Source organism: Chrysemys picta, chromosome 2 (genome assembly GCF_011386835.1).
Source record: "Chrysemys picta bellii isolate R12L10 chromosome 2, ASM1138683v2, whole genome shotgun sequence".
NCBI classification, from domain to species: domain Eukaryota; kingdom Metazoa; phylum Chordata; order Testudines; family Emydidae; genus Chrysemys; species Chrysemys picta.
In genome coordinates, this window is record NC_088792.1 from 54746326 (window position 1) to 54773002 (window position 26677).

At 43.9% G+C, this 26677-nt stretch overlaps 1 protein-coding gene across 2 annotated transcripts; it reads left to right on the forward strand.

Moving 5' to 3' along the window:
• The first annotated feature begins 285 nt into the window (after window positions 1-285).
• On the forward strand, window positions 286-26171 carry C2H7orf78 (chromosome 2 C7orf78 homolog). Of its 2 annotated transcripts, XM_005299899.5 has the most exons (7): window positions 286-445; window positions 4370-4479; window positions 7003-7475; window positions 13115-13199; window positions 14429-14568; window positions 15462-15542; window positions 18706-26171. In XM_005299899.5, exons 3-7 carry the CDS (start codon window positions 7035-7037, stop codon window positions 18721-18723), a joined length of 765 nt encoding a protein of 254 aa, XP_005299956.1. In that variant the 5' UTR covers window positions 286-445; window positions 4370-4479; window positions 7003-7034; the 3' UTR covers window positions 18724-26171. The 2 variants fall into 2 exon arrangements, with proteins under 2 accessions (XP_005299956.1, XP_005299955.1); XM_005299898.5 differs by lacking the exon at window positions 4370-4479 and having other exon boundaries at window positions 287-445.
• The last annotated feature ends 506 nt before the right edge of the window (window positions 26172-26677 follow it).

Here is a 26677-nt window from a genome sequence, read left to right on the forward strand (position 1 = left end):
AAGTGTGTTCAGCAAAATTCCATCGCTTGACACCATACAAAATGCCGCAGATCTGCTCTCCTTTCAACTTGCTCTCTCCCCCTGGATCATATTTCCTTTATAATATCTTTGTTTTCTAACATTTGAAACAATTGCAATGAACTTGTGGCCTTGTTGCTAGGTTTCAAGTTTAATTTTATGCAGCCAACTGAGGCACTATTTTCATTTCTGAATTCTCAATCAAGCCCTGAGGCAAAATGATCCTGTTTCTTAGCAACCCAGATGGGCAGAGCCAGATTATACATTTGAGCTCTTTTGTACAACAAAAGAATAAATAGCTCCCAGAATAAACATGTGCTGTGAGTTCATCTCTTTGCTCAGCGTCCCCTAGCACTGTAGAGAAGAGAAGCCCGGCTGTGTGATACAACACGTGAAGCTGGGCAGAGAAACCTGACTTTACAGAGTGGTGAGTGGTGTCTCTTAACCTATTCTGTTAAATGCTTCTCTTTGGGGCTGCTTTTGTGGTTGTCACCACATGTATGAATCTGTGTGCACCCGGCGATTAAGTGTGTCTGTTTCTAAGCTACTAAAACATGCACCGTAAATCAAGAGTGCAGACTCTACAGAGCCGATAGGGAAAGCGTGATGACTGTTTCTTTGGTGAAGTTTATGGATAATCCCAACCTCTTCCTTTTGCCCAATTAAAGCTGAAAAACAGGACCTAGAAACACTCTGTGGCTGTAATACACAAGGAGACAGTTCTAAGTAAATGAATATTCTAGGGAGAATTTTGTTAAGTATTAAAAACAAGTGAAATATACATGATGGTTGCTCACCAGGAGGCAAATTATCTATTCTCCTCCTTGTTTCTCTTCCCATGGGGCCTGCCTGCCTGCAGTTCTATTGGGCAGGACTCTGGGAGCCCACCAGAGGGGTTGCAAACCTCCTGACTACCATAAGGCCTTGCTGTGAGGGGACAAGGAAGGCTGGTTGAGGAACAGGGTCAGTAGAGCCATGACAATCTGCATCCTCTTTCTAGATGGTAATGGTAGAATTATCAATAATAATGCAGAAAGGGCAGAAGGGTTCTATAAATATTTCTATTCTGTGTTCGGAAAACAGCCAGATGATGTAATCATCATATGAGGATGCTCTTGCTGTTCCAATAATAACTCATGAGTATCCTAAACAGCATTTAGACATTTTTAAATTAGCAGGTGTGGATAAATTGCATTCAAGTGTTTTAAAAGAGCTGACTGAAGAGCTTGCTGAACCATCAATGCTGATTTTTTCAATAGGTCTTGGAGCCCTGGGGAAGTTCCAGTAGACTGGAAGAAAGCTAATGTTGTGCCAGTATTTAAAAAGGGTAGAATGAGATGACCTGATAAATAATAGGCCTGTCGGTCCTACATTGATAATGGGCAAGATAATGGAGCAGCTGAAATGAGACTTCTTTAATCAAGAATTAAAGGAGGGAAATATGATTAATGCCAATCAACATTGGTTTGTGGAAAATAGATCCTGTCAAACTAATTTGATATTTTTGAAGAGATTATAAGTTTGATAAAGGCAATAGTGATATCCAATATTTAGACTTCTGTAAGGCATTTGACAAAGTACCACATGATATTTAAATTTAAAAAACTAGAATTATGCAAAACTAATATGGCACACATTAAATGGATTAAACACTGGCTAACTGATAGGTCTCATAATGTAATTGTAAATGGGCAACTATCATCAAGTGGGTGTGTTTCTATTGGGGTCTTACATGGATTGGTTCTTGGCCCTATGCTATTCAACATCGTTAATGACCTGAAGAAAACATAAAATCATCAGTGATAGTTTGCAGAGATCACAAAGATTGGAGGAGTGGTAAATGAAGAGGACAGGTCACTGATGCAAAGTGATCTGGATTGCTTCGTAAACTGACCGCAAGCAAACAATATGCATTTTTAATATGGTTAAATGTAAATGTATACAACTAGGAACAAAGAATCTAGGCCATACTTACAAGATAGGGGTTTCTATCCTGGGAAGCAGTGACTCTGAAAAACATTTTGGGGGGACGTAGTGGATAATCAGCTGAACATGAGCTCCCAGTGTGATACTATGCCCAAAAGAGCTAATGTGATCATAGGGGAATCTTGAGTAGGAGTAGAGTGGTTATTTTTACCTCTGTGTTTGGCAGTAGTGTGACCTCTGCTGGAATGCTGTATCCATTCTGGTGCTCACAATTCAAGGATGTTGATCAGTTGGAAAGGATTCAAAGAAGAGCCACAAGAATGATTAAAGGATTATAAAACATGCCTTAAAGCAATGTTTCTCAACCTTATTGAGACCAGGGACTGGCTTGCTGCCTTCCTAAACTATATCAGGAAGATCTCAGGGACTGGTGCTGGTCCACGGATTAGTCATTGAGAAACACTGCCTTAAAGTGATAAACTCAAGGAGCTTGATTTATTTACCTTAACAAAGAGAAGGTTAAGGTTTGATCTGATTATAAGTATCTACATGGGGACAAATATTTGATAATGAGCTCTTCAGTGTGGCAGACTAAGGTATAATAAAGTCCAAATGGCTGGAAGTTTGAAGCTAGAGAAATTGAGACTGGAAATAAGGTGTGAACTTTTAACAGGGAGGATAACTAACCATTGAAACAACTTAGCAAGGAACATAGTGGATTCTTCATCAGTGACAAAAAAAATCCAATCTTGATTTCAGAAATGCTCTCATTCAAAATAATTATTTTGGGGAAATTCTATGGCTTGTGTTATACAGGAAGTCAGACTAGATGATCACAATGGTCCCTTCTGGCCTTTAAATGTATAAATCTCTTTCCATTTGCCCTGCAGAGTGGAGGAAGCAAAAGTTGCAAGGGCTGTTGCAGGCCTGAAGAAGCAGCAATGCTGCTGGCTCGTGGCCTGATGCTAAGATTCTTCAGCCCAAGCCTCCAGTAATCTCCCAAGCCCAGACTGGGTACCTAGGTTGTGCACTTGGGTCAGGAGTCGCTTCATGATGAGTGTTTGATATTCTGAGGATAATTTGCTTGTGGTCAGGACATAAATCTGAGACCCAATCCTGCATTGAAATGAATATGAACCTGTCCACTGGAACCTGCAATGAGACCACTCCAGATGTTGGAGTCTAGGAATTTCTCTTACCCCACTTCCTAATGCTCTGGACATTTATGTTAAGATGAAACCTTAATTGCTTGGGAATTCATCTGGCCCCGCTACTTATCCTTCACTTGAAGTTGTAATTGGGCACTGTCTACATTAAGGAAATCTACGTTGGAGATTTACACTGGTGAAAACCTCCTAATGCATAGGGCTGCACTAGCGCAGAGCATGACTTTTGCTGGTACAATTTTGCTCTTATAGGTTATCCACTGAAGCCACATCAGCATAAATCAAAACTGGCACAGCATATTTATGAATTTCCTTAATGCAGATAGGGTCCTGAGAATGGGCTCAAGTCACTCTGAATTGACTTTGCAGATGTTCAGTTCTGGAGTTCAAATCTAAATGCATACTACCTGTAAAATTCTGACCTGGCTTCAGATGTCAAATGGCCTCCAAAGATTTTGGGATGGGGGTTCAGCTCTGGTGTTTTCACTTGGGCCATTCTCTACTCATAATCCTCTGTGATCTCATGCAGATATGTCCACAGTAACTGACTGTGATGTCATAGAAGATTATAACTTCAAAGAGATAAATAATAAGTAGCAAGAGCAGATGAATAGCTAAGCAGTAAGGTTCCAGTTTTTATGTAGGCTTCCTTAGTAATATGAAAGAAGGGGGAGAGGGGGAAATCTTAACATTATGATTTAATGGTATCCTAATATGTTAGCCAAGTCCCTGATGCAATGCCATTAAAATCAAATGCAGTTTTACAAAACTTTGCCTGAGACTCCAGGAATTCATTAAAAACTACTTTTAAAAATACAATGTAAAAAGAAAGGGAAATTAGCTATACAACTGTCTCTGAGATCAATGGGAATTCCTCTGTGGATTGAACCAAGCAGTCTGTAACTAGGGAGACTGGGATAAATTCACTATTGCCCGTCAACCGATTAATGTCGCTTCAGTGGTGTAAGGGGTCTATAAGAGGATCAGTTACACACTAGCTATCCTTGGTTGATGCAATGGTTTCTAGATGGACATTGCAGCTGGGTATAAATCGGAGCAGTGCAGTGTGGGCAGATCCAAGAATGTGGAGAATCACAAAGATGGCACAAAAGCCGCCTGTATCCTGCCCCCAGTTCTGTTCCTGCACCAAGCAGGATGGAGAATGTGGCCATTGGCTTGATTCTTCTCAGCCTTGCACTTAATGTAGTCATTTATACTTGATCAAAGTGGGTGTAAAACTCCACCAACTCTGCCTACAGGTCCTAGCTGACATCAAGACTCCATTGTGCTGGGTGATGTACGCGCACATACCAAGAGACAGAGTCTGCCCTGAAGAACCTACAATCCAAGGGCTTGTCTAAATGAACAGGTAGTGCATGGCAAGCTGAGCTATAAATCTACAGTGCACTGCCATGCCACGCAATAACTGTCTGAGTGGACATTGCTGCTAAGTACTAAAAGTTCCTTCGTGTGCTTCAATCTGCTTTGAAACAGGAGTAGGTCAATACGCCCTCGGGTCCCCATGGAGAGTTAGTATGTGCAGGGCCGCCGAGAGAGGGTTCGGGCCCCGGTGAAAAAAAATTTTCGGGCCCCCCAGCAAGGGCAGACCGGCTAAACAGGGCCGACGAGGGTGAGGGAAGCCATACCCCGGGCCCCCTTCCAGACTGCCGAGCACCGGTAATTTGTACCAGCTTCCCCCCTCTCGTCGGCCCTGAGTATGTGGCAAGACTAGTATAGGGTTGCCAACTTTCTAATCACAGAAAACGGAACACCTTGCCCTGCCCCTTCCCTGAGGCCCTGCCCCTGTTCCTAGGCCCCACCCCTGTTCTCTCCATCTCCCCTCCCTCCGTCGCTCACTCTCCCCCTCCCACCCTCACTTGCTCATTTTCACCGGGCTGGGACAGGGGGTTGGGGTACAGGAGGGGGTGAAGGTTCTGGCTGGGGATGCAGGCTCTGGGGTGGGCCTGAGGATGAGGTGTTTGGGGTTCAGAAGGGGCTCTGCACTGCGGAGTGGGGCCGAAGGGTTCATAGTGTGGGAAGGGGCTCCGATCATAGGCAGGGCATGGGGTGTGGGAGGGGGCATGGGCTCTGGGCTGGGGGGTGCAGGCTCCGGGCTGGATCCGGAAATGAGGGGTTCAGGGTGCCGGAGGGGGCTCTGGGCTGGAGGTTGGGGTGTGGAAGGAGTTGAGGAGGTGAGGGCTGGGGGTGCAGGAGGGGGCTCCGGGCTGGGGGCTAGGGCCAAGGGTTTTGGAGTGTGGGAGGGGGCTCCTGGCTGGAGCAGGTGGTAGGGGTGTGGAAGGGGGTGAGCGCTCTGGGGTGGGGCTGGGGATGAAGGGCTTGGGGTGTAAGAAGGGGCTCTGGGCTGGGGTTGAGGGGTTCAGAGGGAGGGGGTGCAGGTTCTGACTGGGGGTGCAGGCTCTGGGGTGGTGCCGGGGATGAGGGGTTTGGAGTGCAGGAGGGGGCTCAGGGCTGGGGCAGCGGCTTGTGATGCAGGAGGGGTCAGGTGTGCAGGCTCAGGGTAGCGCTTACCTCAGGCTGCTCCCAGAAGCAGCTTGCATGTCCCTCTGGCTTGTAGGCCAATTGCTTCCTAGCCCATGGTTGCTGCAGAGCCGGCGCTCGGGGCAGGGGAAGTGCATGGAGCCCCCGTGGCCGCCCCTACACCTAGGAGCCGGACATGCCGGCAGCTTCCTGGGCGCCCACAAAGCTGGGCAGGGAGCCTGCCAGCCTCACTGTGCTGCCAACCGGACTTTTAACGCCTGATCAGCAGTGCTGATGGAGCCACCAGGGTTCCTTTTCGACCTGGGTGTGCCAATCAAAAACTGGACACTTGGCAACACTAGGCTACCGTGCTGTGGACTTACATCCCAGCTTGCCACATGCTGTTTGTCTAGACAAGTCCTAAATAGACCAGAAAAACAAATGGTGGGAGAAGGGCAGCACTACTATCTCCATTCTAAAGATGGGGAACTGAGGCACAGAAAGATCAAAATCCTGATCTTACAAGCTGACATGTACAAACAGATCCCTGTGCTCATACCTAAAGCTACGATTATGTCACAGAGGTCACAGAAGTCACGGAATCCATGACTTCCAGAGACCTCTGTGACATTTTCCACTTCAGTCCCGGGGCGGCAGGGCTGGAGCTGTTAGCCAGCAGTGGTCCCAGGGCTCCCAGTCGCCGCAGGCAGTGGGGAGACCCTGGAGCTCCCATCTTCCGCAGGGGGTCGGGGTTCACAGCTCTGAGCCGCCAATGGCACTGGTAGGACTTCAGAGTGCTCAGCTGTCCTCTTCAGCTCCCAGCCACCGCCCTAGAACTCCCAGCCGCCCCCTGGACTCGATCCTACCCATTTTGTCATGGATATTTTTAGCAAAAGTCAGGTACAGGCTTCTGTGATTTTTTTGTTTGTTTGTTTATTGTCTGTGACTTGTCTGTGACGTTTACTAAAAATAACCATGACAAAATCTTAACCTTAGTCATATCCAGTTCACTTTAATGGGGCTGTAAGTGGGCTTAAGGGTTCACCTGTTCAGATCAGCTTACAGAATTGAGGCCTATGGGACTCATCCAGGGCAATGCAGATATACGGTGATTGAGTGAGGTATAGGAACCTATGTAGAATGGAATAGAATCTCTGGTGGAGCAAGAAGTTGAACCCAGCTCCAGAGTCCCAGTTTGGTGCCATAACTACAAAATCATCCTTCCCCTGTTCCCAGCTATAACCACCCAATGATATTATTAATCTAAATACTGATATTGAATGAAATGTAATGAAGTACAAAGTTTTACAGACATTCATTTATCTTAACTACAATAATACTGTGCAGCACTGGATATGTAGTCAGTGCTAAACCCATGCAAAACAATCATTAATCAGATGCATTTTTTTTCTAGGGGTTAAAATACCTGTGAGGAAAAATCCCATAATGCTCACCACTAGCTACAAAGGCAGACAGCCCACCTTCTCTTTTGAAAGACAAATCAAATTTTCTGCATGCCTGGATTTGGCCTTTGCACAGAATCAAAGTTTTGTGCAGCAGCTCCGAGCCACCCCGCAGAGAGATATATGGCAAAAGCAGCCTCCTGATTTTAGCTACAAATTCTATAAATCTTCTAGGCCTTCACGAAAACCACTAGAAAAGGAAAAGGAAGATTTGAAGAAGGCCAATAGCACTGAGACTAAGCAACAGCTGCCAAAGATAAAGACCAGCCAGTTCCACACTGCTTCGGAAAGGAAGAAAGAGTTGCCCAAGATTGTCACAAGGTTTCCACACGTGGGCTCATATGAAGTGGATATAATGTTTGTGGAGAATGGAAAATATAAGACTGGCATATACCAAGATCCCAAACCACATGATTTTAGGCAGGTAAGGTATGTAAGAGTATGCCATAGTGGTACGTCTACACAGGACTTTGGAGTGAGTGGGAACAAGCCTCCCAGCCAAGGTCAACAGACTTGGCCTGGTGGGGGTTCAAGTTACCGCTCATGTATAGTGTGCGCTTTGAAGTTGCAGCTTGGGATCTGAAGCCCACCCCTCTCCCTAGGTGTCAGAGCCTGAGTCGCAACTTCAAAGCACCGTCTACACACTTATTTTTAGAGTGCTAGCACATAGGAACATAAGAAATGGCTATGCTGGGTCAGACCAAAGGCCCATCTAGCTCAGTATCTTGTCTTCCGATAGTGGCCAATGCAGTCAACCCAGGCTGGGAGGCTTGCTCCAAAATGCTGTGTAGACATACCCCTAGACTATTTGAAGCAATTTCTCTCTCATTAGCCATAAAATCCATGATAATTAACTTTTTAGGCCACTAGATAGACAAGATGGGTGAGGTAATATCTTTTATTGGACCAACCTCTGTTGGTGAGAGAGACAAGGTGAAGAAGAGTTGTGTGTAAGTTTGTGTCTCTCTCACTAGCAAAAGTTGGTCCAATAAAAGATATTACCTCACCAACCTTCTCTCTCTAATATCCTTGGACCGACATGGCTACACCACTCACCACATAGGCCCACTAGATGTCACTCTTGCAACAAAAACTTTGACCAAACAAGGAAGTACAGTAGTTAACATCTAACTTTGCTGCACCCAGTTGGATACAAGCTATAATTAAGAAAAAAATAGTCTCTGAAAAGCTTTGTTGGAAGCACAGGGGTTCCCTGATGAATCTAGCTTTTTGGAGCTCTCCATGAATTTTGCATAAGAGATTAAAATAAAAAAATATGAATATGACTAGTTCATGACTAATTCAGTCCCCCTTACCTTATGATTTTTCCTCCTTACTGGCTGCAATGTCTGGTCTCCAACAGCAGTGTCTGAATTGCCCAACTAACTGGAGGGGAAAGCTTATTCTCACATTTATTATTTGTATTTATTATTTATTTGCAATATAGTAGAATGGGGTGAAAATTTTCAACCAAAACTCTCCCTTCCCCCCTCCCTCCGACGCCCCCCCCCCCCCCCCCCCCCAAAAGCCCGCAGATTCAGGTCTACTGAAACATTTTGTGAATTCATGTCAATTTTGGCCAATTGCTTTGGTCAAAACAAAAAAAGAAAAGAATTTGGAAATGTAGAAATGAATCATTTCAGTTGTTCAGGCTAGATTCACCTAGAGGTTGAAATGTCAATCACAAACCAGACATTGTGGTGGTGCGGATGACCTAAGGTCTATTCAAGTATTTTATACCAAGTGGAATGGCTTCAACAGGTGAGATTAAGGCCTTGTCTACACTACAAAGTTTTGTCAGATAGCTACGTCAGCTAGGAGTGTGGAAAAAATCAACCAGGAAAAATAGAAGATTTCTAAGGTGAAAACAGCAACTTCCTCCTCCTCCCTCCAAAACAAACTTTTAAACCTTTGTTATAATTAACAAAGAAACCAAAAAAAGCAGCATAGACCCCTATTGTTTTCTTTGATAGGTCACATTTATCAGGAAAACAATACATAAGTTTTCTCCACTTTCTTTCAGTCACAGCTATAACCCAGGGCCAAATTCCTTTGCCAAATTGCTTTCATGGGAATTTATCTCCCTATTCTTTGTGTTTATTCAGATTAACTGAAAGCTGATTCTCAGGCCCACGTCTACACTAGGTGTATTTAAGTAATGACCAATAACTGACGCCTCAAATGTTCTGTATCGTTTATTTTTTAAATAGTCTCTACTGCCAGCAAAGTGCTCCTAGGGTAGACACAACTATATCGGCAAAGCTACAGTTTGTGCCAGCATACTTAAAGCACTGCCCATGAGCGAAACAAGCTAGACTGGTGAAAACACAGCTTTGCCAGTATAGCTGCATCTACAGTGGGGGCTTTGACAGTCACGGAGCTCCCCTGACCAACACAGTTGTGCTGGCAGAAGCCTGTAGTGTAGACCTGGCCTCAGTCCCTTCTTGTTGGCAAAGGAACATTGTCTAACTGAATGCTGTCTCAAGGGAAATCACCTTGTGCTTCAGCACCTTCATTCTACAGGAATCCTAGTGAAAAACTGATTTCCATTAACTTTTTTCCTTCAACTAAATACTTCAGAGAGGAAGGCTTTTTCCTCACATCTCTGCCTCTGCCACTGACAGACAGAAAACATATGCACCCGGCCACCCTGATTCCAACCTTGCACTGAGAGTCAGCTCCTGCTAAGAGGTAAGTATCCTCAGCACCCTTTGGCATCAGGATCAGGATCAGGCCCAGGGGGAGTGATGATTCCCCACTCTAACAGTCTGAGGAATGCAGAACTAAGCGTCTAAGGGTATGTTTCAGTGCTTAATTTGTGCCAGTAAGCTTGCCAGGGCTGAGTCCCAGCCCCTCTAGCACTTGGCAGTTCATAGCCCCGGCACCTCGGGGCTTGCTGCATCTGTTATGAATGTAAAAAAAATTGCTTGAGCCCCGGCACCTCTTTCATTACAAAGTAAGAACTGGTATGTTTACACAGCGGGTGTGGGGAGGGGTGATTGCTAGCTCAGGTAGACGTACACATGCTAATCCCACTCAAGTTAGTGGGTTCAAAATTTTATAGTGTGGCTGTGGCGGCATGGGCAGTGGCTCAGGCTAGCCACCTGAGTCTGTGCCCAGGGGTTTGCGGGGAATTATACTCAGGCAGCCACTGCCTGTGTTGTCATGGCCATGCTGCTATTTTTAATGCACTAACGGGAGCAGAGCTAGTGCATGTCCGTGTATCCATGCTGGGAATCGCTCTCCCAGCTGCTGTGTAGACATACCCCAATTGGCTAAACTTTATCATACCACCACAGTTGCAGCCAACTGGCAAACAAACTGCACAAGTCTAGTAAGTCCTAGAATATTTTTCTGGATAGTGATGCAAGTTTGAGAGATACGAAGGGCTTGTCTGCCTAGGGAATTTTACAGGCACAATTATACTGACATAATTATACCAGTAAAAATCTCCATGAAGACAAGCCCTTACAATCTCAGTCCCAGGTTCTCCCCTGGGTCAGGGCTGCTTTGTGCATTGCCATCAGGGCAAAGCTGCCTTTAAGCCATGGCAGAATCAGACCAGCATAAACTGGTGAAGAGCTGTTTTAGTGGTTTAAAGCCACATTTGCACCCTGTTCTGCTGTGTTTTCCTTGGATCAGGATCAGGATGGTTAGGCCTTGTGCACTGATGTAGCTGCACGAGTTTGGTAATGAGGTAAGCAACATTAGTGCAAGTCACTTTTTTACACCAGTGCAGTGCATCTACATTAAAAATTTGCAGGGATGTAGTTATATTACCTCCAGTGTTGACAGGTTCTGAGACAAAAGAACAAGGTACAAAATTCAGAGGTGAGGTAAATGTTGATGCGGATTATATGATAGTAAGTGGATGTAAATGGCTTTCATTTGGTGCCTTTTTTACACACTAAAAGCCCAGTTAATCAGAAATCAGTGGGAGTTGTACCCTGTAACTGAAGGCAGAATTGGGCCCCGTAGGATTAGAAAGCAGGTGCCGCTAATAGAGTTAACGTCATACTCCTATTAGTAGCTCTTTCTGCTGTCCTCCATTCTGACCCACTGGTGTGTATATTACACTACATTCCATCAGTTCATAGTTTCACATCTGCTTTCATCAAATTACCAGCCTGTCGTTTACACCGCCATTTAGGTGATCTCTGAATTTGGCCCTGGGACTATTTCTGCTGCACAAGCCCTCACCATTTCAGTTTTCACATGTCCAGTTAACCAAGGCATAATGTCCCCATAACTTATACAGATCATTAACCCAGACACCACTAAACCTTGTGGTTACCAATTTTTTTCCAAAATACTGGATCACTCATTTGTAATCTGACCAGGATGTCATTGCCTAGACCCGGGTATGTTTATATCCATTACAGCTTGTGGAGGTCTGAGAAACTTGTGAATTTGGTTTGTGTTTCTATCTAAGGCCCTGGTGTAACCTACAAAGATAGGTCGATGTAAGTCACCCTGTATCAACCTACTTGTGCACTCAAATTTGTCTCTGGACGACATAAATATCCCATTACAGCGATGTTGTAAAATCATGTCCCTGAATGGCATAGAGACATGGTCAACCTACTGAAGTCAATGCAGTGCCAGGATACAAACTGTGGGATGTGTCTACCCTAACAGTCCTTCAGCAGCTGTCCCACAATGCCCCATTCCCTGTGACAGTGATTACTCTGACCATAATTATAAACTCCACTGCCCAGGGGTCACTGAGATAAGAAGCTACCCTCCCCTCCTTTAAAGCCGTGTGTGTGTGTGTGTGTGTTTAAATGTCTTTTCCTGATTGCTCCCCTTGGCAAGCACACCTAGGAACTCATTCTTGTTGTGTGCAACTGCCCAGTCAACCATGCCAGCGATCCAACTGGAAGCAGGGCTTCAACAAGGAAATGTTCTTATTCCCTTTCTAGCATTGCTTTCCACGGATCTCCAAAATTAGGTGAAAGAGCTCACCCTAATGAAAGTCTCTTTTCCCTGCAGACTTCTAAGTCCACTTTATTTGGGCCAAATCTTGTCCTATGCACATGAGGACTCTGTTTGGAGAAAGGTTATTAATTCAGACAAAAGCTGCTAACCATCAGCTATCTTCATGCCCTCTTGTTGCAAATTCCAGGACATTTTGTTTGTTGATTTTAAATCTAGTCTATTTGGAACCCAGAGTCCTTTTTACTAAATACATCCTTTCGAATAAAGCATCTCTTTGAAGCTCCTTGGCTGCTTTGTTCGAGCATTGTTTCTAGCAAGTCTTAGTTCTCCAGCAACAGGATTCCCTTAAACATGCTCACTGGAGTACAGATTACAGCAGCGTCGGAAACAGTTTCCCATTCTTTGAAAATTTGAAAATTGACAAAACAGAGATGTTTCAAAATTTGCCATGATCAGAAACCCCATCTTGGACCTGAGAAAGTTGCGTTGAAATTAATACATTTCTGCAAAAAGTTTTGGGTTTCAATGAACCAGCGTTCTTTGATTGAAAAAAACCATTTTGTTTGAAAAATCCCTGACCAGCTCTAGTACAAGATGTCTATTCATGATGCTCCTTAGGTCAACTAAATGGGGTTGATGGAGGATGGTCCTAAGTACTCCCTCTGTACAGAGAGCTCAACGTATTGACTCCAAGACCTCCTCATCCTTAGCTGTTTTAGGACCTGGACTCCCTTCTGTGGAAAAATGCTGCGCGGCTATTATTAATTATACTGTGGTAGTGCTTAGGAGCCCCACCCATGGACCGGGATCCCACTGTGCTAGATGCTGTATGAACAGAATATAAAGATGGTTCCTACCTCAGAGAGTTTATCTCTGGGCAAATAAGCTAATGACCAGATGTTTAGCTGGTGTAGAGCCATTGAAGTCAATGGCACTATACCAATTTAGCCAGCTGGAGATCTAACCCTAAATCTTTTGTTTTATGAATTGAAAAGCCATTAAAGCTATTTTGATGTACGGGTATATCTTGCCCTTTATCTAATTTCAGCACATAAGGACTTCTCTGACTCTTGGTTTTAGTATGATGACATGTCTGACATTGCAATGTTCCCTTGTCTTGTGCAGTATGAAACTAATATACCAGACTTTGTGACAAGTTACTCCAGAGACCCTTTCAATTTAAAGTTCAAATCTCAACATTTAAATGCAAGTAAGTCTTTGTTGGCATGCAAACTCATTGTACTGTAGAAGTTAGCTATTGATGTGGTAACTTCAGAGGGTAGGAATATGGCTGTGCAGTAAATGACCTTAGGGGAGGTTAAGTAGGGTCAAATGAAGCATAAGGCACTGAATGCCAATATGTTTGGACAATTAGTATACAAATTAAAGTTTATTCCCCTAATTAACATATGGGACCTGTCGCACAGACCTGACTCATGCACATCATCTCATTGTCTCAGAATACCTCATGAGGGCAGGGTCAGGTCCTCATCCTGGGTTTGGGAGTAGCATTCATGCATGAAAGTAATAGCAGATGGATAAATTGCTTCTAGACATATATTTACTGTAGATAGAGGTTCCTAAATCAGCCAGATTTCACTGTTAGAGCCAGATTGTGCCTGACCCATGTGAAAGTGTGTGGCGGGGGAGAGGGCACAAGAGATCTTTGAATCACTTGCATGGTCTGCATAATAGACAGGCACAACTGCAGTCTCTGCCCTTGGGGGAGCACAGGGATTGATCCTTCTTCTCCACCCTGCAGGGGCATCCACAACCCCCGAGTGCAGTGAGGAAGCAGGGCCAGGCTTCTCTGCTCCTCCGTACCAGCCCTCTGAATGAGGCCTGCCCAGAAGGAGTGCAGGCTGACTCCCTGGAGATGGATAGCTGCAGGTGCCTGCATGTGGGGAAGTTCAGGGAGGAATTCCCCAGGGGCACTGCAGCTCCACGCGCTTCTAATGCAGAGCCATAATTACATGGCACAGCTGAGGCTTAGAATTTGCCATCTGTGGATTTGAACTCAATGTATGTGCTCTTCCTTATGCAGATTCTGCCCAGAGTTAGCTTGTGCTATCTTATATTAAGCAGATGGAACATGGGAAGAGTTCTCTTACTGTAATTGCCATAGCTCTCAAGTCACATGTTTCTTGTCATCAATTATACAATAGTTATGGCCACCATACATCTATACCCTGTACAGTAAAACATTAATATCATCAAACATTTACAGCAATGGGACAGGCAGGGAGTTCACAAGGGTTATGCATTTATGCATTTCATATACTCCTCTTTCTGGGACGCTCTCCCAAACTTCCATTGGCTTACGGCTCTCCAAACCCCGATGATCCTAGAGCTCCTGGTGATAGTGATGTAAGATATAACTCCAGAGCACAGACTGCCTGTTTTATAACTGCTAGCATGTTGTTTACTTAACTTCTTCAGTTCATGGACTTCAGCCATTGAAAGACAAGCAAAAGGACACCAAGGGGAGATTCATTACTTACAAGCCTTGTGAATGCAAATGGGAATCCAGGCTAATTCTGCCAAAGAACCCTTGGCCACCGAAGTCTGCTTCATTTACGGTTAGTTGAACCTTGAGCCAAGCTCCCTGCCTCTCTGTTGGACTCCAGTGGACTTCAGATCAGGCCCTTAGGTACTTTGTAGGTAGTTTTGATGCAGCTAATGAGGGCACCAGGCTACTGGAAAGTTTAGGAGACTCAGTAGATGGATTGTCGGGTTCTTCCCCATCCCTGGATGTAGTTTGTACTTGGTGGGGGGGTTAGGTGTGGGACTCCCACTGATCATGGTGGGAATTGGGAGGATAATTATCTTGGGGTTGCTTTGAAAATTAAGCCCTTAATGTTAAATTATACAATACAGCACATGACAATGACACATACCCTTATATCTTCAAACTGCTAGGGGGACCATGTGGAAGGAAGTTCATTACTGGGGTGAGGGGGGTGTCATATTCCCTGTGCAAGACATTGACTATTTCCGAAGGTGTGGGGGAGGGAATGATATTGGGAAGGCTTAGAAACATAAACCAAGCACTTAAAGCTAAAATGTCTCTAAACATAAAAGGATCTCTGCTCCCAGTGCATGCACTCAACTCCCATTAATGTTAATGGAGATTGTATTGAACACAGATATTGTATGGGTAGCAGATGCCCCGAGTTATGAAGTTGTCCTCTTGTGTAATGATGAGAGACATTAGATCATCTGTACCAAATCTATTTGCAGCAATAGTTTTGCTATTTAAAAGTAATACTTGTAATATTTGCACAAGCAAATAAGGTGATTTCACATACAAATGTGCCTAAATAGACATTTGGATGCCCTATTCCCTGATTCAGATGGGTAAGCATTTCTGAGATTCTGGTTCTTCAATCCTCCCATCAAAGACCATAGGAGCATTCTCATGCCCTGTGTGTCATTTAATTGCTCTAATTAATCTTTATTATTCTATTCCTAGAGACACAGAAGGCGACGTGGTGCCCACACGGCGTTCCTAGATCGTGTGGATGAAAAGCTATGTACAATATGGCAGGAGGAAGTAGGTGCTGATGTTGTACTGTTCCCTATGGAGCAAACCCAGTGTCTCCTTAGGGCCACATGATGGTTGCTTGTGCAGGGGGTAGCCAGGATACGATTACACCTTTACCCCGATATAACGTGACCCAATATAACACGAATTTGGATATAACGCGGTAAAGCAGCGCTCTGGGGGTGGGGGGGAGAACAGGGCTGCGCACTCCGGTGGGTCAAAACAAGTTTGATATAACGCAGTTTCACCTATAATGTGGTACGATTTTTTGGCTCCCGAGGACAGTGTTATATCAGGGTAGAGGTGTATTTGTTTCTCATGAACTCAAGGAGGGAGGGAGTGCTGGTGCTGCCAGAAGCACTCCATACCTCAGCAGGGGGCATGGCTGAGTAGAGTGAAGGGAGGTTAAACACAACAAATACAACCACCTCCTGGGGGATGGAGTGGAGAGAGCTGCAGACATCCTCAGGTGTTCGCTTAGAATGTGGGATGTGCTCAGACCTGGGCTGATACCTATAGTTACAATCTCACCCCTCTGCACACTGGCGGAGAAAGAGAACAAGGGCCACTGATGGCTGAGCTCCCTAAAATGCCCTGAGAGAATTTGAAGTGCCGTGGGAGATATTATGCCTGTTGCTGTCCTATACAGACATGATGTCTCCATCCATTAACATGCAGGCAGTGCACCTCCTCCCCTCTTGCAGTGGTTCTCAGATCCATAACTGCGCGCTTAAAAAGCAGAGCTGGGAGACCTGCTGATTAAAGCAGGAGACATATGATGAGTCATTCATTTTCAGATGCAGAGTCACCTTCTGCCAAATTACATTCTTCTATTTCTAGCCAGAATATGATTCAGAAGAGCTGCTCTTGGTGACTAGAGCACTGCTGACATGAACTTTGCTTACATACGTGCATGCCAAACTGACAGTGGGAATCAAATCCAAAACCAAGGACATCTTTTATATCCTAAAACACTGCCAGGCACTTCTTTAAATAGAGGGCACCTTTCTAGGGAAAGTTTAGTATTTTTATCTGATGTTGGTTTTGTGATTAACTCAATTAAAATTCTTCTTTACTCTGTATTTGGGGTGGAAATTCACCCCAATGCTGAGGGCCTGCAAAGCCCACATCCCATTTATGCCCTTAACATGGGTCTTACATAGTGCATAAATCCTTATCCTATCCTGCTGGATAGAAGTGAATTTCACCCTGGTGTACTAGCATCCCCATATTAGCCCTTGCAATCTTCTAAAACCAGAGCCACTCTAACCTAGTGCTGTGGTGAATAAAGTGTCAGAAATGCTGGTAGGAACTATCCTGCTAATGCTGTTCACTGCAGTCTCAGTGCTTCAGTGATTTTCCGAAGTGCCAAAATGGCAGCCCGGGAGTTGTGCTTAACTCCACGTACACTTTTTTGTCCTGATCAGTTAGGGCAGCAACGCAGCACTTAAAAAAAAAAAATCTGTCTCCTGAGATATTTCTCCTAGCACGCCTCTCCTGCTGTGTTCCCAGTCTGTGGACCTTTTAAGAGTCCTCTCCAAGTTGTTTCAAGCCACCTCTGTCCAACTGGTAGGCCCCACGGGAGGAACAGAACATTCCAACAAATATTTTGAATGCAGTGCTTCAGTTTTCCCACATAGCTGTGATCATTAACATTTCAAAAGCAAATTTTTGATCTTTCAGCAGGTGCAATCATGGAATCATAGCAATGTTGGACTAGAAGGGGCCTCAGTAGGTCATCTAATCCAGTCCCCTGCACTGAAGCTGGACTAAGTATTATCTAGAACATCCCTGACGAGGTGTCTGGCTAACCTGCCCTTAAAAACCTCCAATCACGTGGATTCCACAACCTCCGTACATAATTAGTTCCAGTGCTTAACAACACTGACAGGAAGCTCTTTCCTAATGTCTAACCTACATCTCTCTTGCTGCAATTTAAGCCCGTTATTTCTTGTCCTGTCCTCAGTGGATAGGGAGAACAATTTATTAACTTTTATGTACTTGAAACATGCCCCGTCTCAGTTTTCTCTTCTCCAGATTAAACAAAGCCATTTTTTTCACTTTTTCCTCATTGGTCATGTTTTCTAGATCTTTAATCATTTTTGTTGCTCTCCTCTGGATTTTCTCCAATTTCTCAACGTCTTCCCCAAAGCGTGGTGCCCAGAACTGGACACAGTACTCCAGTTGAGGCCTGATCAATACTGAATAGAGTGGAAGAATTACTTCTTGTGCCTTGATTACTATACTCCTGCTAAAACAGCCCAGAATGATGTTCGCTTTTTTTGCAACAATGTTACATTGTTGACTCATTTAGTTTGTGATGCACTATAAAACTCAGATGCTTTTCTGCAGTACTCTTTCCTAGGCAGTCATTTCTCACTTTTTATTTGTGCATTTGATTATTCTTTCCTACCTACTTTGCATTTTTCCTTATTGAATTTCATCCAACTTATAGCAGACCAGTTTCTCCAGTTTGTCAAGATAATTTTGAATTCTAATCCTACCTTCCAAAGCATTTGCAACCCCTCCCAGCTTGGTATTATCCACAAACTTTATAAGTGTACTCCCCGTGCCATTATCCAAATCATTTTTGAAGATATTGAGTAGAACCAGATCCATGAAGATTCCTGCAGACCCAACTCAATATGTCCTTGCAGTTTGAACCAGTGATAATTACTCTCTGGGTATGGTTTTCCAAGGAGTTGTGCAGCCACCTCATAGTAGGCTCATATAGGTTATATTTCCCTAGTTTGCTTATAATAAGATCATGTTAGACAGTATCAAAAGCCTGACTAAAGTCAAGATATATCACATCTACTCTTTTCTCCCATCCTCCACAAGGTGTGTTACCCTGTCAAAGAAGGCTATTAGGTTGGTTTGACATAATATGCTCTTGACAAATCCATGTTGACTGTTACTTATCTTAATATTTTCTAGGTGCTTACAAATTGATTATTTGCTGCATTATCTATTGCTCCATATTTGTGCCAAAGGTACCAAAGTCGAGCTGACCGGTCTATGATTCTCAGGTTGTCCTTATTTTCCTTTTCATAGATCAGTCCTTTGTAAATATTCTGTTCTTACTTTGCTTTCAATTTCATGGAGTCTATTACAAACCCAATGCAGCCTTATATTGTATATTGCACTAAAGGAGAATGTCTTAATTTCACAGGCCTGCCAGCCCAAATAGCAGGAAGAGGAAAAAGCAATGCAGTGGAATTTTTCTAGCAGGATCCAAGTCAATGCACCAAGTCCAGCCCTATGAAATGTATGAACCTCAGCAAATCCTGTGAAAGATACTAGTGGTGCTTCGCTGCATTTCTTGTACGTCCTGTTGTGCCAGATGTCAAATTTTTGAGAACTCCAACCTGGAATAACTAACAAGGGCTAGATCCTGAGCTGTTGTAAATCGGCATAGATTGCTCCATTGACTGAGGATCTGGAATATCTTTAGCACAATACAGCAGGCATAACTTTAAATTTATACCAGTATAAAATGGAAACCCTAAATCTACTACAGTTTTGCTAAGCTTTGTGTTGTCTTATCTTTATAACTGACCATGGCAACTCTCTCCCTTATGGAGTTTTTATTCCTGAAGGAATGAAGTGGTTGATACTATGACTTTCTCATCCCTAAGAATGTCTTTTTATTTTTCTTTCTCCTTCCTGCTCCTCAGTCTCTTCCCCTTCTCATTAACCCACATTCCCCTCATATTTACTTCCCACACTTTCCCAACAAATCCACTCCCTCTTCTCTCTATCTAGACTCCACCTTTTTTATTTTCTCTCCAAGTTACTCTCCTTTTTCTCCATCATTGTATATGAAGGAAGGGAAGAGTGAAAGGGGATGAAGCAAGGGAGCACCACATTCCCTCTTGTTCTCTGCTTAATGGCACTCAATAGATTCACAGTCTACAGTTTATTCTCCTGAGGGCTGTAATACTTTGGTCTAAGTCTGGATGTTGGATTTAATATGTGGGTGCCGGGTGGTGTTGGTAGTCTGTGATACACAGGAGGTCAGACTAGATGGTTTGGCCTTAAGCTCTTTGACTGTCTCTTTGACTCCTGATGAAAGCCAGAATGCCCAGTGTTAACGTATCTTCTGCAGCCCTCTCCCAAGCGAAGAGTTTGGGAACAATGCCCTGTACCAGCATGATCCCACAATCCCTTCCTCTCCACCCTCACTGAAAGAGTGGAAGTTTTGGCACCGACTCCAGTGGGAGCAGAATCAAGCCATGAGAATTGGATACTGTGAGGGGGATTCAATTCTTGGTGAAGCTGGTGATCAGCATCTCTGAGGGTTAGGCTCTTCGATTGTGAATTTCTGAGGGTCGGGGCTTGTCTTTTAAAAAGGCTTTAAGGCCCCAGAAGTACAATTGCAGCAACCTATAAATAACACTGTGAGACAATATCCATTTGTCACATACCCCACTTGAAATATTCTGGAGGCAATGGTGTGTGGTGGGGAATGTTGTAATATTTGAAGATTTGTGAGTTAGGTAAAACACTAAAAAAAGCAAAGTGACCTCGATGTGACCCACTGGGGTTCCAGCTGAAAAATTCTAACTTCTCTTGTAAACCAGCTGTCACAGTTCAGGGCAACTGCACCTGTATTCCCTCTCCACATTCAGCAAGGGCACCTGCCCTAGGCACTCAGCTCCTCAGTGGTCATCTCTCTTGGGTAGAGACCCACATCTCTCCCTCCTGAATGGAGTTTCTCCAGGCTGCATGACTCTCTGCCTACAGTGTGATATCTCCAGCAAGACAGACTGCCTAAACAGCCAGTGTCTGTGCTTTGCTTACTCTTTGAAGGCTGATGAACAGCATCATTGCCCACAGTTACAAATTAGCACACAGCTCTTTCTAAGTAAGCACATATATTGTTAAGGTGAAACCATTCCACAGAAAACATATTAAAGCAATCAAGAACCTACATATGTGCTAACAGTATTATCAGAGATCATCCCAACTCCAACAAGGGCTTTGGTTAGTGATCAGACCTTCAAACCCCACCAAGGGGTTTTTCTGTGATCCAAGTTCATGACAGCTGTTAGCTCAGAACCAGTCTCCCTGAATCTGAGAGTTCCCTCATGAATTTGAGGGTCCCTCCTTTATACAATTTGGGCCTCTGATCTTGTCCTCGTGTAACAGGTGATCAGCAGACAGGTCCTCTTCTCAGGATGAAGCTTAAAAAGTCTGAGGACACTGTTTCAAATAGTCTTATGAAGCTCTTAACACTTCCCAGGTTTTACATCCTAGAGATGTTACATACAATCCTACAATAATACATCAACATTTGCATTTTTAATACAGTGAACTTCTAAAATACTTAACTATAATTCAACAAGGTTTGTCAAGGATATTTCAGGAAATTGCCATATCTGTCACACCAGCCACTCACAATGGGCTTTGCATCCAACTATTGACCTCGACGCAGAAATAGACTAAAGTCATAAGTAATCTGTGTAGTATGATACACACCAATGGTGATTTAGTATGAGAAAACTGCATGCTGGATTGAATTGCACTTTCAGGCTGATGACAATGCACATGCTGCTTTGGAAAGACAGAGACCCCAATTTAACTCTCACCAATGATACTCCTCTGTGCAATGATCTCATAGCTCTGCATGTACTGCTTTCTCATTAAGTGTCTCTCCAATATTTCTCAGAGACAGAAGTGTGTAATAAATGACCTTTTACATATTAAACACCAACATCTGCCTTCCAGTAATACTGGGCAGGGAGCAAATTCATTATATCTCCAGACCCTTGTCTGGTTTGAAATGTAGAGTTCACTGTGTAACTTTCAAGGGCTGAATCTCGACCCAGAATGAACCATATTGCAGGCATGGTTGTGATTTCTCTTCTTCTCTGTGTGCTGAATAGGCACAATGCCATTCCTTTTTTTTTTTTTTTTTAACTTGTTTCGTACAGTTCTTAGCACTACAAGGCCTTGGTAAAAACTGAGTCAGGACATCAGGATTTGACCTCTTGCTTGTATATACAATAATAAAACTTAGCACTCATATACCATTTGGCAAATGTAATCTGAGCCTTCTCAAACCCTGTGAACTAAGGAAATAATACATAGTATTTGTGGTGTGCCTAGCATTCCTCGAGCACTATAATCAAGAATCATTTACAGATGAGGAAACAGGCACAGAGACATTAAATGACTTGCTCATGGCCACAGAAAAAATCCATTTCACATCTTCGATTAGAAAGTTCTCAGCTGTCAGGGTTGTGCTCAGTCCATTAAACCATAAGAACATAATAACGGCCATACTGAGTCAAACCAATGGTTCTTCTAGCCCAGTATCCTGTCTTCCAACAATGGCCAATGCCAGGTGCTTCAGAGGGAATGAACAGAACAGGTAAACATTAAGTGATCCATTTCCTGTCTCCCATTCCCAGCTTCTGGCAAACCATAGTACTCTTTCTTAAAATATACCTCTTAACAGATCCCCTAAGAAATAAGGCTGAGATTTTGAGCCTATTTCCATTGCACTCCTTTGGAAAAATCCAGCTCAAATCCTTTTCTTGCTTTGATGGAATTATTACAATATGTGAAGGAGGGAGTGGAAGAACCTGTTTCTATTAAGAACTCACTGGAAAAAAGATATAGAACTCACAAAACTTTCTGGTTTCCTCCCCCACCCCCCACCCCAGCATTCCAACACCAGCACTGCTGTGCAATAACTGTGAGCTTGACGTGCACTCTGGATGTTCACAGGCCAGTAAACACACCAAACCTCCCACCTAGTATCCAAATTTTCATATCAACATGACCAGAATTAATGGTTTTAGAAATGGAGTAGGCATTACCATGGCCAGGTGTCCAGCCATAAACACATTTAACTCTGCAGGACTCATCCAGTATACTATAGTCATTCCATCTGGGGATGTGAGATTGGTGTGATACAACATACGACCCAAACACTCTGGTGCTAATTGGAAAGAGCAGTCCACAATTACAGTTGGCAAAGTGTGGATAGAAGAATGTGCTGCACTCTACTGTTCAGCAGAATGAGAAAAAACATGATTTTTATAAGGTTTTCATTACTGCTTTCTGATACATACAGGTAAACCACTCACATACACAAAGAACTGTGTCTGCTGTTAGGGCTTGTCTCCACTTTACCGGGGGATCAACATGCGGTGATCGATCCACCATGGGTCGATTTAGCGGGTCTTCGACTAAATTGACCACCGATCACTCTCCCGTTGCATCGACTGAGGGCAGGGCTACACTATGGGGCTAAGTCAACCTAATTTACACAACTCCAGCTTAGGTCGACTTATTGCGGTGTCTACACCACGCTGAGTCAACGGGAGAAACTCTCCCATCAACTTACCTTATGCTTCTCGTTCCGATGGAGTACTGGAGTCGATGGGAGAGCGATCAGCGGTTGATTTAGTGGGTCTTCACTAGACCTGCTAAATCGACTCCCAGTGGATCAGTCGCCGCACGTCGATCCCCCAATAAGTGGAGACAAGCCCTAAAACAGTCACTTTGTCCTTGTATCCTAGGTCTGAATCCACTCACAAAGCAAAAGATCCTGTGATTCCATCTCAAATATTTTTGCCACTCAAACTGACCTCCAACTCTACTGACATGCTTCACAAAGCCTTTAAATCTCAAAGAAAGTGCAGTATGTTTTGTGTAGCAAGCACTGGCTAGAGCATGTTGTTCTTATGCCTCAATAATCATTGGTGCTGAAGATTCTAGCAAAATCTTTTAATCCTTTTAACTTTTTCACTCTCACTGAGGAATGCATTTTAAATCTTGTCCGTGCTGGGATGCAGTCAGCTGAAGTGCGAACACCATTTTGCACAGTGTAGGAAGAACAGTCAGTATCCATTACTGTAAATCTCTTTAAAAATATAAGGTCTGATCCAAAGTCCATTATGGCCAATGACCGTCTTTCCATTGACTTCAGTGGGCTGTGGATTAGGGCCAGAAAGGATGTTTTGTTTGGGACAGTACTAGTATGATCCACATGGCATAAATCTGAGGTGGATTGCATATTCTGGTATTTTTACACAGTGCTTTTATACAGTCCTCTGCAGCCTCATTATACATGTATGTAGAGCAAATCTGAGAACTTTTGGTTTTGGTCCTTTTAAAACAGGGATGTGCAAACTTTTTGGCCCGAGGACCACATCTGGGTGGAGAAATTGTATACAGGGCCATGAATGTAGGGCTGGGGCAGGCGGTTGGGGTGCGGGAGGAAGTGTGAGAAAGTGTGCTGTGCAGGAAGGGGCTCAGGCAAGGCATTGAGGTGCAGGAGGGGATGCGGGGGTGGGTTAGCGGGCTTGGGGCAAGGGGTTGGGGTGTAGGGTGCAGGAGAGGTTCGGGATGTGGGCTCCAGCCCGGTGCTGCTTACCTTGAGCAGCTCCAGGGTGGCAGCAGCATGCAGTGGGGCGAAGGCAGGCTCCCTGCCTGCCCTGGCCCCGTGCCACTCCCGTAAGTGGCCAGCATGTCCGGCAATGGCTCCTGGGGGTGGGGTGGGGCAGGTGACTCCACCGCACGCTGCCCTGGCCTGTGGGTACCACCTCTGAAGCTCCCATTGGCCGCAGTTCCCCGTTCCTGGCCAATGGGAGCTGCGGGGGACAGTGCCTGCAGGTGAGGGCAGAGCACAGAGCCCTTTGCCCCTCCCTCCCCCAGGGGTTGCAGGGACATGGTGCTGGCTTCTTCCAGGAGCAGGGCAGGACCAGGGCAGGCGGGGAGCCTACCTTAGCCCCGTTGCACCATGAGGTGGCAATCCTGCGGGCTGGATTGAAAGCCCTGATGGGCTGGATCCAGCCTGCAGGCTGTAGTTTGCCCTCCCCTGTTTTAAAAGATTGAAGAAAAATAATTTCCAGACATTCACATTAATTAATGTTATATGGTATGAGCTGAAACATGCCCTGAAATCAGAGTGCTGAACAAGCGTATGGGCAAATCTGCCTTCCAAGAAAACTTGATATTTAAAAGGAAAAATCAGCAGGCTCATGGTCTATTACTAATAGTATTTTTTTTCTATAGATCTTAACGTACTTCACGGATCTTTAATAACTCCATTCTAGAGACAGGAAAACTGAGGAGGACAGATTTTAAGGCCTCAGTTCAGGAAAACATCTCTATTTAGGACAGTCCTTAAGCACGTGGTTAAAGTAAAGCATGTGCTTAAATGCTGTCTTAATCGGGGCTGGACTTAAGCATGTGTTAAAATGCTTTCTTGAATTGGGGCATACGGCCCAGATCCTCAAAGATATTTACGTGCCTAACTTCCATTGATTTCAATCTGAGCTAGTTGCCTAAATATCTTTGAGGATCTAGGTCTAAGTGACTTGTTCAAGATATCATAGCAAGTTGGTGTCAGGGGCTAGATTAGAACCCAAGTGTCCTGACTCACAGCTCATGTTTGATCCAATTTAACTATTAGAGTAATTTTATTGTTTGTACAATATCACTTTTCATATATAACTGACATCTAGGATCACTTGAAAGAAATTTGCATAGTCCCCACCCATCTCAGTCATTTTATATTTAAAAATCAAAACACATGTAAAATTCTGTTTTCTCTATTGCTAACAACCAACATCAGTTTGTTTGTTTTTTAACTATTGTGTATTGGTTTTTGTCTGTTCCGTGCTGGAGGACATGCTGACTGATCTCTCAAGATTGTATCTCTGTCCTAATACAGGAGAAGTGACAGCCTGCGTACGAGTCTTGGGCATAGCTAAGGTTGCAGTCTCCCCTCTTGAATGGTGCCAGGAAAGGACCTGGGAGAATCATTGTAAGCACAATGGCCTAGAGCATTTGTATCTAACTCCCATTTATTTCAATGGGAGTTACATACCTCAAAACTTTTGAGGATCTGAGTTAGACTAACCACCTGACAGTTCAAGAAGCCAAAGCCACCATCGTTTTTAATTCATTATATAATTTAGATGAGATAAAGAGCCACTGATTAGGAATCCTGAGGGCCTAATTTGCCAAAATTTGCAATGCCAGTGCACAGTTTATTGCAGATTTTCTTGGGCAGAGGATCAATGTGGCATGGTCCAAATCAGCATTTATCTTGAGCAACTAATATTGTAATAGTGAATGCTTTGTTGCCAATCACTACTCTAGAATAGAAAATGCCATTTGTATCTCTCTGTGTTGTACACTATTGTTGCTGGTGTTTTCTTAACAGTTAACTTGCATCACACACAAGTATGCCAGATGCTTCCTGTAAAACAGGAAGGGAGATCCCTGCCTCAAAGAGCTTACTGTAAGAGGCCCACTCCTGCACTGAGAACCACACAAGTATGTCGGGGCAAAGCTCAAGGCAGGGTTGGGGCCTAAAGAAGAAATGCCTTGGGCCTGCGCCTCCTTTCACGTACACAAGTTTTACACTCTGTAACAACATGGACTTCAGTGGGGCTACTTACCAGAGTTGAGAACCAGGTCTTTTATTAAGACCCTCATCCCTAGAGCAGCCAGTAGGTATTGGAAATACTCTTGCTGAATTTTACATATCTGCATTGCAGGGGAGGACCTGTGCTGCACTCACTTGATGCATAAAGATTTATAAACAGACAAGTGCTGGGTTTCTTACAAAAAGACTGATTCTTCTTAGTTGGAAAAATATGACAAGGAAATGTCTGTCATGTAGGTTGTATTAAAATTGTACTCAGTCCAAGGCACTTTGGTGTGTGCTCTCATTGTTTTTTGTTAATCTTTCACTTTCTACGTGAAAATTGCAGCAGTTTCTTTTCAGTTTGCATCCTTGTTTAGCTCAAGAGAATTGTATCTGAGCAGTGGTTTTATACTCGGTTTCCTTCTTTGGAACACAACAATCCCATGGCACACAGTGGAAAGTTAAATCACAATGCAGTAAACATACATTCTGGTGCATATTTTTCCAAAGAGGAAAAGTCCCTCCTGTTGCCAGTAATGTACCTTTGTAAGAAAGTCCACTGTTAATAGTCAAGCACAATTAGAACCAGACAAAGCCAAAGAATATAATAGAGATTATTTTTTTCAATTAAGGAAATAGTCTGATCTTGTGAAGGAGACTAAGTAAAAGGAAAAATAGTGATCTGATTTATCCTAAAGTACCAGAATGATATGTACACTGACCATTGATCACTTCTAGAGCATCTGGCTGA

Coding starts and splice junctions, on each gene's coding strand:
- C2H7orf78 (XM_005299899.5), top strand. CDS start 7,035: ATGCTCACCACTAGCTACAAAGGCAGACAGCCCACCTTCTCTTTTGAA. Junction 7,476..13,114: donor AACCACATGATTTTAGGCAG/GTAAGGTATGTA, acceptor TGTCTTGTGCAG/TATGAAACTAATATACCAGA. Junction 13,200..14,428: donor ATCTCAACATTTAAATGCAA/GTAAGTCTTTGT, acceptor TAACTTCTTCAG/TTCATGGACTTCAGCCATTG.